The 16,618-nt window shown below is 41.9% G+C and overlaps 1 protein-coding gene across 2 annotated transcripts in view; it reads left to right on the forward strand.

Annotated features, from left to right (window-relative positions):
• Positions 1-16,618, forward strand: part of CCSER1 (coiled-coil serine rich protein 1) — a 741,465-nt gene that overhangs the window by 397,660 nt on the left and 327,187 nt on the right. The window contains exon 9 of one of the 2 annotated variants that reach the window (XM_066632827.1): positions 15,987-16,004. The exons of the other annotated variant lie outside the window; for it this stretch is intronic. Coding sequence (XP_066488924.1) covers positions 15,987-16,004 — 18 coding nt within the window. The remainder of the gene's footprint in view (positions 1-15,986; positions 16,005-16,618) is intronic. 2 annotated transcript variants of the gene reach the window in all.

A 16,618-nucleotide genomic window follows, 5' to 3' on the forward strand; every position in this document is an offset into this window, starting at 1 on the left:
CAGCAGTGCTTTTTGAAGGACTACAGCCCTGTCTCCTCACCCACCGCATTTCATTCTTCCTGTCCTTTACAATCTTCTGATGAGACTCTCCTGCAAATCTTTATCTGATTTATTTGGCAAATACCCATGGGAGAGCTTTCTTGATGACAGCTTCCATGCTGTGGAAGTCCCTGCCTTAGAAGATGTGTTTGAAACCCTTCCCTGTTGCTTTTCCATGCCATCTTTTCCAAAGATGTTTTTGTTTTGGCAGGCATTTAATCCTGGCTAGTTTTAGCTTGGCTTTACCTGCTGTCTCTTTTGCTCAGTTTGGTTTAAATTGGTTGATAGTTTTAATTTTTTTTTTAATGTACAGGTTCTTGGTTGGATTGAGCACTCATATGAGTTTAAGGATGGGATGAAAACCACATAAATGAATAAATCATAAATGAGTGATGAATATTTATAATCTTATGGGTTTTTTTTCCTATGTATCAAAACTGAAGATGGGGTGGAGTTAACACTCAGTGAACTAGCAGGGAACCTTGGAGGGCTCCGGGGGGAACTGCTAAATAGATGTGTTTTCCAAGGACCTCAGCAATGAGGTACTCTTCATTGCCAAGAAGAAGGAACGAAGGCTGAGAGCTTGAATGGGGCAGTCTCTTGAAATGGCGGTTTCAGAGATATTTCCCCAATTGCTCTGTGCTGAATCAAAACTGAAGAATAAGAATAACTCCCTTTTCCAGAAATCTTAACACCTGATTTGGCATCCAGGGTGAAACATACTGCTTCAGAAACCAATCTAGTGAACATCAATTTATTACAGATCTTGGTCATGGTTTTATCATCTGCAATATTAATATTGTCATCTGCTGTATCATCTGCAATATTAGTTGTCAACTATACCCGCGAGTACTGAGTAGCAAAATGTTGATTTTGGATCCAAGCTGTATAGGAAATGTAACTTTTTTTTCTTGAGCATGTACGTCCATTGGTCTGTTTCCACAGCAGCCCATGCACTGTGAAATGTGCACTAAGAATGGAAAGTGTCATCTCTTTCAAGTTTCTGTTTCTTGTGCGGATGGCTAGAGATACAAGTCTTTTGGTGGATGTCAATTTGTTGCTTGGGGTGTTGGGGAATTGGGAATGTCTGTCCCTGCTGCCAAACTCTGCATCCACATCCAGAGTTTTGAACTGAGCCTGTGTGCAGTCAAGGGTCCTGCCTTTTTCCCAAACTCTTGATCATTTGCAGAGGGAGGATGCATAAGTAAATGTTATGTTTGTGTAGGTCTGTTTCAAATGAATGCATGGACTTTAGCAGTGGGTAAATCAGGCATAATCCTGATCACTCATCTCTCCCTTCAGAAATATATGTATATTGGATTATAAGTCCATGCCAAGGACTGCATACATCTAAAGATCAAGAGCTATTGGTCTGTATCATGTATCTGTAGCTATTAATCACAGCAAAATAACGTTGCTGTGATTTAATTTTTAATATAAAGAATTATTACATGGCAGTGGGGTCATTTTGAGGTGACCATTCTTCAGTATGGTCTGAAGGATATTCCATTCAATCTATACCTTTTTTCTGCAGGATTCCAACAAACTTTCCCCAAGAAATGACAGATACATATGCTAATTTCAAGCCAGCAAGTTATGCACGTATATCAACACCGCCTTAGGTTCTTGCTCGCTTCTCTGGTTATTCACATTTCTTTATAAGATTTCAGTGAACACATTGTCATGTGACAAGATAAAAGGGAATTGCTAAATGTCTGTTTTCTGATGAAAGCAGTGACAGTCTATAGCTATCTTTTACCTACACTTACCTATACTACAGCTGATTTCCTGATCCTGTAATCTGAAGGATAAAACTACAGATGGACTAAGTTTTAACATGACTGTTTCCTTTCAATATGCCAGGCTGGGGTGGAAAGGGAAAGTTGCTTTCCCCCTTGGTGAAAGTCAGACAACACCACTTTATAAGGTGTCTCTTTGCCCAGTTTTTTTTGGGGGGGGGAGGGAATGCTGGGTTCAGGTGAATTCCCTGCTTCTGTTCATTTCAAGCAGAAGAGGTGTGGAGTGGGGAGGCTGCGTGGTGCAGTCTTTGTAAGTAAAGGGAATGGGGGATATGGGCACATATGCTCTTTTGCTTAGTCGTGTGCCCTCCAGGGAAGGGGTGTTGCATGCTTTCCAGAGGCATCAGTGGGTTAGAGATTCTGATGGCATGGGGGAGAACCCTGTCTCTGATCAATATTATGCTTTCTCTCATGTTGTTTCTGATCAGCACTGTTGTTCCAGCACTGTTAACATTAGAATTTAGGGTTCTTTTGTTCCATCTGAATTCCATAACTTTTACACTATTTTTGCACAACCTGAACTGACTTTCCTCTCATTTATACTGCTCATGGAAACATTCAGTATACCATTGAACACAGTATACTGTTCAATGTACCAACAGGATGGTACAGCTTCTACAACCAAAAAACAATGTTGAAATGTTCTTTAATGCAGCGTTATTCCTGTGTCTCCAATTTAGTGTCACGTTACTGCAGCATGAGTGGAAGAAGCCCACATGGGAAATACCCTTATAAGTGACTTTTTAACGCGTAACCATTTTTCACTGTTAGCTCCAGGACGGTGAAGAATGACTGTTGGGATACTGGCATTGCTTTCAATAAAGAATGCTTATGTTAGTTCATATTAGAATTGTTGTTAAGTTATAAACAGCACTTAATTTTTCAGAATCTGGTTAAGCCTCAGAAGCTTTCCTTGCTTGCATTCTTCATCTTCTTCATTCTCCTTCAGTGATCTGAATGTCTGTGTTTCTATCCTTGCTTATTCTTTTACTATTATCTTTTACTTATCCCAGCGTCTTCCATATGGTTATCCATCTCCAGTGTTTATCTTCATTATTCATATTTCAGCCCTTCTTAACATAAAACAAACCAAGGATGTGGAAGGAGGGAGGTAAACTTATAAAACAGATTATTCATTTGATAAAAGTGGAGTTAGAACCACTTCAGATACTGCAGTCTCCATATGGGGAGGTCACTAAATACGTTGATGTGTGACTGTTACAACTTGGATGCACGAATTTTCACTATGTGGTCACAATCGGCTGGATTGGAAGAACCATGCCTGGAATGAAATCAGCAACTGGTGCTGTTTCACAAAAGCCTGTATGACGCCTCACAGGCTATAAAAGTTTCCATAGCAATTCTCACACTTGCAGTTTTCATACAAAAGCTCTTATACAAGTGGAAGAACACGGTCAGTTCCCGTTTACTCTTCCTGTGTAGTACTCAGATGCAAGTATAAAATAGCCCTTCTTATGCAGAAGACACCTTCTACATATGGAAGGTCACCTTTATATCTAAATGTTGGAAAAGCACTGTGATGCCATGTTGAAAGCAGCCCATCAGTATGGTGATTTCTACACACTCATTACATAGTAAAAACTGTGAGATGGAGCAATATAAAGTGACCTCAGCAGATTCCTGTAAGATAAAGACTGTTCATTCAATGTATTCAGAATCTTACTGGAGGTTTGTTTGTTTGTTTGTTGAGTGTTGAAATCACAACGGCATGCCCTGTCACCTATATCCAGTTTGAATGTACATTCTTCATTTTCCTTCCTCCCAGTTTTCCTCACAACACCCTCCCTGTATCTGCACATCTTTTTAGCTTTGCAGACACAGTGACAAAAGAAACATATAGATATTGAAATGCGGTGTTTTTAAGTCCATGAACTATTTTACACAATGTTCTGGGCACTTCACCCTTTTACAGATGAGTATTTCCAGAGCACATTCATTGATGCACAACACTCCCATGTGGTTTCCTGGAAAGCCTCTTGTCCTTGCCACCTGACATAAATCCTGGTTCTGTTGTCTGTTGCCAAAAATATCATTATGTTACATGCGATAACATCTGTTGCTGCCACTGTTAATCTCTGTTGCCATTGCAGATATTTGTCCTCCTTTAGCTTCTGCATTTATCATGGCAGTATTTTTAGTGTCTAAAATGTGCCCCTTGTCGCAAAACAGTTTACACAAACTGCACTTATTGAACGGGTGCATGTTTGTTCATCTGTGTAGTCATCTGTAATTCTCCTAGATTTTATAGATAATATATATTTGTGGTCATGAAAGTATGTGCACTTTTTTTTATGTTTGTTCCCTCCTTTGTGGACTCCCCCCCCCCCCCATATCATAAAATGTTTTATTTTCAAAACTTTTCAAACAAACATCAAGCTATTGTTTCATCTGGTCGTTCTCAAATGACTCAAAAGCAGAAAACAAATGACACAGCAAGGTGTCCTTTTTTTGTGGGTGTGGGCTAAGCATAGTCTTTAAAGATGAATTATTTTGAAGCTCACCATGTGTTCAATCCTTGCTTTATTATTTATGAGTATATATAATACTTCAGAGTCGCGGTTTCCCAAGCTTACCTTGGTCATGGTGCTCTTAGCACCACAATAATTCCTTTGCAATGCTCCTACAGTTCTGTCACTGTATGGCCTGCATGCATCTGGAACTTCCAGAAAAATCCTGCAACCGCCCTTGTGAGTTTGTTGTGGCACACTCACTGACCATAGTTTGGGACCTGCTGCTTTAAGAATGTTCAGAGTACTTCACAAGCATTATCTTTATGGAACCCTTACAACTCTGTAAGGTAGATCAGTGTTATCCACATATTCTAGGGGGTAGGAAGGCTGAGGCCAGGAGAGAATGGCCTGCTTCAGACCATCTTGTCAGCTCATCACATATTTGAACTGTGAGTTTCCTGATTTATAGCCTGGTTTCATGCAGCTCAATCCCATACAGGTTTACTCAGAAATAAGTCACCTGTTGTTCAATAAGGCTTACTTCTAGATAAATGTGTTTAGGATTGCAGGCTGAACCACTGTGCTATGTCACCACTTCATTATAAATGACTGACAGCCCATTCCTACTCAACTCCATGCATGCCAATGCAGCTGTGCAAATGGGGCACATTCTGTGTCCCACAGGGGAGTTTCAAGCTGCAAAGACCCCCTTAGGGTAGTTCTCTTTCCCCTTGCAGCCCTGCTGGGTCTACTCATATCTGAGCCAGCTATTTTGCTGGCATAAGTCCAAATGGACCTGAGTCGGGGGTTCAAGGCCGGGAAGTGGGATTGGATGTGTGTGGAACCATTGCTGCTGAATCCATCCCCTTCCTGAACTTGAGCCACCCTCCTCCCTGCCCCAATCGCCTGCCAATTCCTCCTCCTACCCACCACATTCCGCCCACCCTCCTGTGGCTTACTGGCACCAGGGGATGTGGACAGACCACTAGCACACCCACATGGCCACTTGCTGTTTCCGGCAGCAGCCCTGTTGCCTGAAATGGCATGCCACATTTTCCAACAGCCTTAAAGGACCTTGCACTGCTAGAACATGAGTTCCAGCAGCGTCAGACCCTCGTAGGAATGAACCATGAGGCCATACATACTTCCCTGGAAATGAGATTCATTGAACTCAACGGAGCTTACTTCTGGGTAGACATGCGTAGGCTTGTTCTGTAAATCATGTCTGTAGTATATGAAGGTATAAAGCCAGATTTCCTTTGTATTAGTCAAGTAGTTGAATTCAGAGTAACAAAAAAGAGCATTCTAGAATAATTCAGTTAATTCTCCACAATCTGTCTTGTTTGGTGCTCGATTATCTCCTACTTACATTCTTCCTATGGATGTGGGATGCTTCTTTGCCCAATTTTTTTTTCTTTAAATGTGCTGCTTTAGATTTTAGATTTTTTAAAAATCTTTATAAAGAGATTTTATATATGTATATATGAGCATTTCACTGATTGTAATTATAGTACAATTATACTTATTTTAATCATTTAGTATTGTTTTTGGCTTAAATGGTTTAAGAAGCCTCTGTAATGCAAATATTGTTATATGTCTCTGCTACCAGTGATGCATGCAACGTAATCTTTGAGACTTCATTTATCATTTTCTGTTTTTTTTCTTCTTTTTAAAGGCCCTGTGGAATTCTTCATATACTGAAGTTTCAGTTTACAAACCAATCAGCATCTCATTGGTACCAACTTTATTTAATTAAAAAATATATAGTATATGCTTGGACACACCACACATTGACATTTAGTTTAGCATTGTTGCCCTGCTAAAGAGGAATCTGCCTTGGGTGTTTGCCTGATTTTGCCATATTTCTAATGTTCCCGGAAAAAAAAATCTTGTTCACTATAAAAGCACAAAGTATTCTTTGCTCTTCTCAGCTACATTAGCAAATACTTGATTAAATTATTGCTAATAAATTATTATAAGGGGGGGTTCCATTATAAAAATAAAGCCATTATTCTTCCATCAACTGTGTACAGTTTTATTATCCTTTGGGGAGCAGTGATACCTAGTAATGGTGTTTATGGGAAATATCTTTGTGATTTCTGCTTTGTGTAGTGGGTCTTGTTTCTCTAAAAGGAATGAAGGGCCTGGGGAGCCCTTTACCAAGGTTCTGCAGAGGCAGTGGAACACACAAAAGATATTTCACTGGTCTTTAGGATTCTATTAAAGATTGTTCGATGTTTTGCCAGAGGAGAGGCATCCTTCAAAGCTTTGCTCTAGTCAAGGGAGGGCCGCAATTCTGTTCAAATATGGCAAAAAAAATTTTTTTGCAGTGTACCAAAGAATGGGTTGCAAATCCTTTGAATAAATTTATCTGTTGTCAAACTGAGAGTTAAAAATGCAACTGGAAGCTAAGTTTCCCTTCCATATACACTGTGCAGGAACTGATGTTGCTGAGTGCCCTGGTCAGCAACTAGTTTTACTGGACAGCCAAATGAATGGTGGGCCACCAAACCTCTCCAAATGCTGTCCAGTTCCATTGCTACAGAAGTTATTCCTCCATACTCATAGCTTTGTCACTACAGTTATCTCTTGAGCTGACACCACAGTTGGCCATTTTTGGCCTGGGGCCACCTGTTGTCAATCCCTGATGTCTACTGATGATTTCTTTAAAAAAAAATAACTAAAGCTACATGATAACTGAACGTGTCCTCTTGATTCTGGTGCCAATGTAGTTAGAGGTAGTTGTGATCGAGTCTCATTGAAACTAATGGAACCAAACTTGACCCATTGACTTAGGGGTAGCTTAGTGATGACAAACTTTAACTGGATTGGAGTGCTCCTAACAGCCTGCTAACTCAGCACTGCAAGAGCAGGAGTCTATCACATCATCAAACTTCATCTTCTCACTGTCATGTCGATTTCATGATAAATCAAAAGCTCTTTTCTTTTGGCTTCTTATTTATTTCTTCCAGTTAATTTGCTGCTGTCCAAACTACAGGTTCTTCTCTCGATTCCAGCATTTTAAAAGAAATTATCCACATACAAAAAAAGCAGTTGTAACCCTTCCTTCGTTTCATCTTATCTCTTTTTGCATAGTCAGGCATTACATAGCTTTTGCCTCAGCTCTCACTCTCTCTTCTACTATGCAATATTTTTTTTAAAAAATACTCTGACTTTCAAAATTACATATTATCCTTTTCCTTGTCTAGTAATCAAATTAGTGACTAATAGTATACCTGGGGAAAATAGCTCTTAATTGAATTTCTTCTCCTTCTATGTTCTTTTTTCCTCTTTCATTTTCTTTATTAGTATGTATTTTAGATTTCGTGATCACATATGTTACCTTAATTGGAAATAGACCTAGTTGCCATAAAATCTACCTTGCTGAGTTAAAGCAGGCTGCTCTACATCTGTGGACATTTCCAATAGCTCTCTGTCCCCGTTATTTCCTTCAAGACTTCCCTAGTGATGATAAAGTTATGAATATCTGATTAAATTAATAAATAGCCTGGGGAAAGAATCACCTAGCATTGTCTAGATAACCAGTTTAGCAAGTGGTGAAGCTGATCTTGACTAAGGTTGCCATCCTATTCACACTTACCTGGGAGTAAGCCCTATTGGCTATAATGGGATTTACTTCTGAGTAGACATGCATAGGATTGGGCTCTGAATCACTTCAGACTACAGGTGGACATGATCTGCCTAATATATACAAACCCAGGGTACACATGCTACATACATACATGCTTATCTCACCAGTTCCCTGTATATAGCAAATCATGTCATGGAGACGGTTTCTAGTTTATCATTCTTCCAGACATGCTGATGTCTTTGTTTGTACATGATGTTAAAGACATGTTGTGTATTTTAATGTGTTCTTTTATATTTAAATTTGTTTGCACATCATGTTTGCATTTTATAGAAGTATGGTAAATGATAAAGCGATAAATACTGCTCTGTGTGTAGCACAGTTTTCCTGGGAAGGATTCAGTCATGCAGATGGATGACTGAATACTCAGTCAGGTAGTGTTGCAAGTGGCACATTCCAGATGTAACTTTATCATGAATTGTTTGTCTAGAATGTCTTTTGGTTCCATTTCTGAATTCTGCTTACCATTCCTCAACAAAAGGGAACTGGTACTGCCACTCTGCCCTTCGTTGTGATCATCTCGCTCCATCATCATGCCATCATTGCCTGCTTCTACTAGACCCGTGCAGAAGAGTAACTGGAAGAAGAGGTTTTTATTTTCTGTAGACAGAAAAAGGCATGACTTGCAGATACAAGTGGTAGATGGTTGAGGTATGATGTTTTATATGCATCCATTTCTCATGAGAAAGACAGTTCGTGTCTATTGGTAAGACAGAGATAATAAAATACAAAAGACAGAGTGAAAATATTGTATTGGCAACCTTCAGTCTCGAAAGACTATGGTATCGCGCTCTGAAAGGTGGTTCTGGCACAGCGTCTAGTGTGGCTGAAAAGGCCAATTTGGGAGTGACAATCCCTTCCACACCGGGAGTAAGTGCAGTCTGTCCCTGGTCTGTCTCCCTGGCTATGGGCCTTCCTTCTTTGCCTCTTAGCCTCAGACTGTTGGCAAAGTGTCTCTTCAAACTGGGAAAGGCCATGCTGCACAGCCTGCCTCCAAGCGGGCCGCTCAGAGGCCAGGGTTTCCCACTTGTTGAGGTCCATTCCTAAGGCCTTCAGATCCCTCTTGCAGATGTCCTTGTATCGCAGCTGTGGTCTACCTGTAGGGCGCTTTCCTTGCACGAGTTCTCCATAGAGGAGATCCTTTGGGATCCGGCCATCATCCATTCTCACGACATGACCAAGCCAACGCAGGCGTCTCTGTTTCAGCAGTGAATACATGCTAGGGATTCCAGCACGTTCCAGGACTGTGTTGTTTGGAACTTTGTCCTGCCAGGTGATGCCGAGGATGCGTCGGAGGCAGCGCATGTGGAAAGCGCTCAGTTTCCTCTCCAATAACCCATAATACTTAGCATGTTCAAAGCACTTCGTTTGTATTATTTTGTTGCAGTCCTTTCAACAATCCTACAAGGTGAGTGAACATTATTATTCCCATATGGTAAATGGGGTCTTGAGACTGAGAGACCTAGCAAAGTCATGGCAGAGCTGACATTCCAGCCAAGGACTTCCTGATCCCTAGTTCTGTCTCCGAGCGACTATATAACCCCGGCTTTCAGTGATTAAAATGTTATAGCAGCTGGTTGCATGTGGACATAATTGTGTGGACTAGGCTTCATCTGCTCTGAGAATACGGTTTCCAGGGCAGGAGATTTGCAAGTAAGTGCATCCTGAACCACTGTTTCTTGAACTAACCCACTCAGAAGATTTTAATATGGTGAGTGTCATTACAATGCAAAGCTGGATATAATATTGCAGCTTTGCTTGGATAATGAGCTTAAGTGGCATATTTTTTGCTCCTAACAAGAAATCCCCTAACAATTCTGATATATTTAAATCCATACTTATTCATGTTGTACTTTCTTAGCCTTTCACCAACCTTGTATGAGAGCATGAACTAGTAAGATATAGCTGAGATTCTTCCACATCAATTTTTCTTTAAATTCAGGAGAAATCTGTTGATCTAAATGCATTTATGGGTATCAATTTAGCTTCAGTAGAAGTGGTTGTCGAAGAAGTAACAGAGTTAAAAAGGGGGGGGGGATTAATACATTTTAAGGAAGCATGTTTTTGCAAATCCTTGTGTAAAATGCAGAAAGGTTTATCGGAATACTGCATTCCTAGAGCACGAGAGTGCTTTCTTTTTTAATGTTTGGTTTTATTACAGTTTCACAGAGGTTTTGTTGGTGGTTGGATTTGCCCTGTTGGATATTGGGTCTTTCACAAGGACCTCCTAGGATACTCACAGATATTTTCGTAATATGTGTGCTGTTCCAAGTATGGCTGCTTGCAGCAAGGATAACATAACATAAGAACATAAGTGTCCTGCTGGATCAGGCCAAAAGCACATCTAGTCCAGCTTCCTGTGTCTCGCAACTGCCTGTCAGATGCCTCAGGAAGCATACAAGACAACGAGAGACCTGCATCCTGTTGCCACTCCCTTTCACCTGGCATTCTGAGGTAGCCTATTTCTAAATATTGCAGTGTTTTTCAAACTTATCAAAAAGGGAGAAATCCAAAATTTGATCCAACCTTCTGGAACTCCTTCTAGGGCATGTAAGGCAAATTTATCCCCCTCTTTTTCTCCAGAGATCAACCCACTGGTTAGAGGTCCTTTTTCCCCTGCACCATTCCTGGACTTTATATAAAAAAATATGGTATGAAGAGGTATGATCTCAATAGGTGCAGGAAGGGTAAATGAAAATCCTTATAGCCAGAGTACAAATAAATAAGGAAGGGTGTACAGAGCTGTTTCCCCTGCTTCCTTCTGTTTAATGAATTAACCCATTTTTGCCCAGCCCACAGGTGTACACATTTGGTCCCTGTTGCCTATATGCAACGTTGGGCAGAAATAAGGAGCAATACAAAGCCATTTCAAAGAGCTGTATGTTGAAGAACAGCTTTAGCCAGCTATCTCATGTGTCTTGTTTTGCTCCTCTCCCCAAATTAGTAAGGGGCAAGTAGGAGGGAAACCAGCAAGAAGGAGGCTGATAAGACTGGAGAAACATCTCTAGGCTGGCTCTTTTGAGCCTGGTGAATTTCTGAGAATGTTACCAAAAAAAGAATGATTTAGGAGGATCTAGTTGTTTCTGAATTGAGATGTAGTTACTCTGTGCAATAAAGGGCAATGGGAAGACAGTGGTTCATGATTTGCTTTGTAAAAATAACAAAGCAAACAAAAACCCTTCAATTACTTCTAGGAAGCAGAGGACTTCCTTAGAAACTATGAACTCCTACGCACACATACCAGGGAATCAAGTTCCAATGCAAGCAATAGAACATCCTTCCATAAATAAATGTTACTAGGATTGTGTTGCTAATCTAAACATTCCCTTCTTTTCAGGGCTCTATGAATACAAAGGGCAACTGAATATATCATACTCTGCAGAACTTGTAATTTGCAAAAAGCACATCAGGATCTTTTGTAAAGAACCAATCAGTGTGTGCATAATTTGTTTGTGCTATTTTAAAGTGCAGATGACCAAGGTCATTCTTCCCTTTCTGGCTGATTGCAATCCCCCTCACATATAAACTGTACATAGTGCTAGGAATTATTGGTGAAACCTCTAAGGGAACAACATCCTACATCACGTGTGTTCAGGTGCAATTTGAGAAAGATATTCCCCCCCCCCCGGCATTTGCCCCTCTCCTCCCACAGATGCTCTGAAATCCTGCAGTTCAATTCAAAACATCACTATGGTTATAATTTGAAGCAAGATGAATTCTAGGTCTCTGACCTGGCTGCCTTTAGTGAAATTGTCTGCTGTTTTGATTTCATCATGGAGTGTAAAGAGCATCTCTTATCTGAAATTTCAGGATCATGTAAGTCCAGTCAATAATGTTGTGTATAATCATTTATGACATGAATGCTAAAGTCAGTGAAAAAATAATGGGACCAAAATGAAACTGCAGAGAACAGTAAGAAGTGAATACCCAGCAAGGGATACTGGTAAGAATGTGAGGCTTCCAATAAAAAGTCTATTTCAGTAGTGTATGCCTAGAATAAATTATTACAGTCTTCAGTATTATTGCATTTTCATTTCTGAGCTGTCATTCTCTGATCTTTTAAATTTAATCTCTCTGAGATAACAAAACTGGGTGGTGAGTGAAATGTGCTCTTCTTTTTTTCATTTTCACTGCTTTTTGCTTCAGAAGGTCAGAATAAATAATGATACCACTGTGTCATTATCTTCCTCCAAATCTAATCAAAGGACTAAATGAAAACATACGACTTTAATTAATACTACTCTGACCATCTACACCCGAAGACGGTGGAGACTTTCTGAAGCATCATAGTGTATTAAAGCCACCTTAAAATACAGTAATGCTGTGTGTTTGAAAACATTGTAAATAGCAGGTACATGAATGAGATGACAGATATGTGGAAATCTATGATGAGAAGCAGAGGTATTTGTCTCGGTGTTCATAAAACACTTGATTGGAATGTTAAAAACATCCCAATTCTCTGGGCTCATAGCAGTGGTTGAACTAGCATTCTGCCAGTGCTACCTTCTTTATGGCTGCTGTAAAAGGCACTCCAGCAGTTCATGAAGTAGCACACTGCTAGAGTGCACGGAGGAAGGCCAGAGCCTTTCCATGCCTGCTGAAGGAATGCACTGTAACTGCCAAGGCAGGTAGGATGCTGGGGTTAGGAAAGGGGGGAGGAGGGCAGAGAGACTGCAGGAAGGAATGGATCTGGTGTTTTGGGGAAGGGGAAGGGAAGTCTGGAGGCAGGTTGGGCCCAGGAGGGACCAACCACAGCACTCAGGCCAGATCCTAACCCCTATCCGTGGCCCAACCGGCATTACATGGACTGCTTAGATTTGTACCTGTGAAATCATGGCGCAGATCCAAGTAGCCCTGTAGGGCTGTCTTGGGCATTTCTTGACGTTAAGGGGAATAAATTCCCCTTACTCTGAGTTGCACCCCAGCCTGCACCTACCTCACCCTGGATACATCGCAAGTTTAGGATTGTGTCCTAAAGGGTTTAACTCTCTGATATATGGGCAGCATAATCTTAACTTGCACTTGAACAGGTGGGCTGGCAGACCTGCACTGCATCCAGCACAAATTTCAGGCTGGCTGTGGCTCAACCTGAGGCAAGGGGAAATAATTCCCCATACCCTGGTAGAGGCACAGTGGCCCCAATGGGTGTACTCAGATCTGCACTGTCACAGCCAGCCCGGAGTTAGCTGGGCCATAAAAACATGAGCTCCCCATTAAGCCCCAGCCTGGCTTTTTTTCCAAATTGCTCACTTAACACAAGAATTGCTCAGACTGTAACAGGTCAAATCCCTGTGCCCAGCACAGTCTTTCTCCCCAACCTCAGTCCCACTCTGGCTTCACCTGGGGCGTAAGCAGCTGGTTTAAACTGGGTGTACTTTTGGTAGGTAAGAACCAAATCAACACTGGATTTATTTAGGTACAACCTGGTCCCCTCTATATCTCCATTAAAGCACGTTTGTAGACAAGTATAATTTATTTAAGAATTATTAAGAATTTGCACAAACTAAAGGACTGACACTTTAAGTTAGAGGATTTAAAGAGCATAAAGTACACAACACCACACAGCAATTTAAAAATAATTAAAAAACTCCTGAATTTTAACACTCAAAGTATAACTTACATCCCGTTCATAAGTTAACACTGCTGTGGTCAGCACCACTGTCCCATCCGGATTATACTTGGTCTTCCAATGCCCCCTTTTTGGCTAATTAACACCCTCTTTTTATCTCTAGAAACAACAACTGTGGTGTGCAAAGGAATGAACACAGAACTCCATATTAACCAACTTTATTGCTACAAACACTTATTCCCTGCAAGTCCACTTGTCCAGAGGCTTTCCCTCCCCAAAACTCCACTTAACTTAGTGGGTAAAGGTCCAAAGCCTCCAGTCCAAGTCTAGTGTCCAATCTCCCAAAGCACAGTCCAGTCTTCTGCAGCAGAGTCCCTCCTCTGTATTCTCTCCAGCAGAATCCTGGCAGTCCCCTTCTCCCATAAGTCTGGGTCAGAGGTCCTACTGGTCTCAGTCAGGGTGCCTCTTTTGGTCAGGTAACCCTGGGCTCCTTCTGAAGCTGCCTTTTATCTTTGGATGTCCCATAATCCAAAATGCAGCTCAGCTGTGAGCTACCTTGTTAGCCCCTTGTTAAATCCAGATTAGGCTCAGGTGAGCCATCTCTTCAGTCCCTGTCCATTCAAAGTCCCATCAAGGTCAAATGAAGCTCAGGTGTCCATTGGCCTTGATTGATTACAGCTGTGGAGCTAGCCCTGCCCTTCTCAGAGCTGTTAAACAGCTGTCAACACCACATCATCCACCTGATGATCATCTGATATTCCATTACAGCTACCCAGGCTGAGATAAAGTGACCAAAGCTCAGGTCCACAGACCAAGTCAAAGGCTAAGATGTAGAAAAAAAGAGGTATAAGGGGCTCTCTAAAAGATGACTCTTATACCTGAAGCTGACCCATCAGCCAATCTGAAGTCAACCCACCGAACCTTTGAGAATGGCTACGTGCATACAAGCAGTCTACTCATGGTGATATTCCCCTCCCCTCCTGAAGCACACGGCTGTGGCATATCAGGCAATCAAGGTGTCCTTGAGCCAATTAACAACTACAGTTGTGCATCGTTTAACGACAGGGATGCAGACAGGAACTGTCTTGTTAAGCAAAGCTTGATGCTATACAAAGCCTCCGAAGACGAGTTGTAGCTGTGCTCCCCTCTCCTCCAGAGGCTTTTCTGAGCCTCACACAGGAAGCACATGATTGCATGCTGCCTCTGCAATGCTCAGAATTCCTTGGAAACCAGAAGTCGCATCTCAGGTGATTTAGGCATTCTGAGACTGACAGAGGTAGCGCACAGACGCATGCTGCCTCTGCAAGACTCGGATAAGCCTCTGGAGGCTTGGGGGCTGTGCAGAGACCAGCAGTGGTGTTGCATACGTGACCTGTCACTGGTTGGAGAGTTGCAAAGGAGCGCTCACCTGTATTTGCCAAGCTTGCTAACTTGGAGATGGGTACAGCCACTCCCACTATCTCCCAGAAGCAAGTCCCTCTGCAGTATGCCTCAAAGAGGAACTTTAACTGCACCCAGCTTGCTACCAACATGGCTTCAGGCAGAGGCCTGCAATTTCTTTTACCCAGCTTAGCCATTTTTGTCACATGCACCACCTGAAGAGGTGGTGCAAATCCAAGCAGCCCAGAGCTGCCCAAGAATGGGGCTAGGATCTGGCATAAGTGCAGCATCCTGGCCCCATCCCTGCTTGCCCACCCCCAGGATAGTCCACCCCCACCTTGAAATGCCTCCTCCCCACCCTCCCCAAGCCCCCCTGACCTCCGCACTGGCCTGGAAAGGCTGGCACAAACTTACCTGGTTCGGGGCCCGTATTGGCGCCAATCTCTGTGACTCCCAGGTTGACGCAAATGTGGGACTTGCATCAGCCCAAGGGTGCTTTAGGATAGTACCCTAAGTGCTTTTCTGATGTTAAATCTTTTAGCCTAGACTTAAAACAGGATTTGAATTACGATGTGGCCAAGTTTTTTGTAAATGGGGCTGTAGCTTATGCTTTACAGTGGACCTCAGATTTTAAGTATACTTAAACTAGATAATGGGTGTATCCCATTAGTATACACCATGCACTTCTGGAATGCAAATAATGGAAACTGGGTGGATTTTTTTTAATTTTTATCCTTGACCTGATAGATAGATAGATATCAGGTCAAGCACTGCATGATGATTGTGTACTACGTATATATACAAGTTTAATATAGTGCAGTTTTAGAATTTTGTTTTCCTATTGGAAGCCCCTGCTTGTTAAGAATAAAACAGAACATTAACATTAACAATACAACAGGTAGATGGAGCTTGAAGGTAACAGATTATAAAAGGGATTTGGGGGCAATTACATGTTGTTCCGGAGAAAGGGAAAAGAAAGTGCACTGAAAGATATTGTACTCGGATTCCTGCCTGATTGTTGCCCAGATATATTAAATGATACCAAAGATAAATCCCAAACAAGTCAGTGCATTTTGAAGCTCTGTTATGCTGCGCTGGCTTTGTGACTGGTTTAGAGATTTGTACTCATTTAAAGCCATTAAAGACTGGCTTAGGACTTATTCGGATGCATGTACAATTGATAGATCCCATCTGAGCGTTGGACTTGTCATAGTTGGAAAGAACTGTATTTGAGCTGATGTCAGGTCCTTCAGACTGCAGTCCTAACCACACTTTCCTGAGAGAAAGCCCCATTGAACAAAATGGGACTTTTTGAGTCCTGAGTAGACTCAATGAGTCTACTGAGTAGACCTGGTTAGGCTTGTGTCCTTAGAAACCTCGGTTTAGGGCAGTGTTATTCAAACTGTGTGGTGCGGCTCTTTAGGAATGCACCAGGAACTCAAAAGGGAGGCGCAGGATGCCCTCTCGCAGTGATACAGTCACACCCCTGGGCAGAATACTAGTCCGTCTTCTGGCTTCTTCTGCGCTTTCTTTTAAAGCAGAAGAAACGGGAGTTGCTCAGCTGCGAGAGTGGCTGCTGCTGCCCCGCCCTCTTCCGAGCATGCTCAGCTTGCAGTCCTTAACCCTAGCTGATCCTTGTCTGGTTGGTTCCCAGTTCCCAGCCTGGGATCACTTCTCATCAAAGTGAAATCTATCTTTTCAACCCCCTCCC

The sequence above is a fragment of the Tiliqua scincoides genome, chromosome 6 (genome assembly GCF_035046505.1).
Source record: "Tiliqua scincoides isolate rTilSci1 chromosome 6, rTilSci1.hap2, whole genome shotgun sequence".
Lineage (NCBI taxonomy): Eukaryota > Metazoa > Chordata > Lepidosauria > Squamata > Scincidae > Tiliqua > Tiliqua scincoides.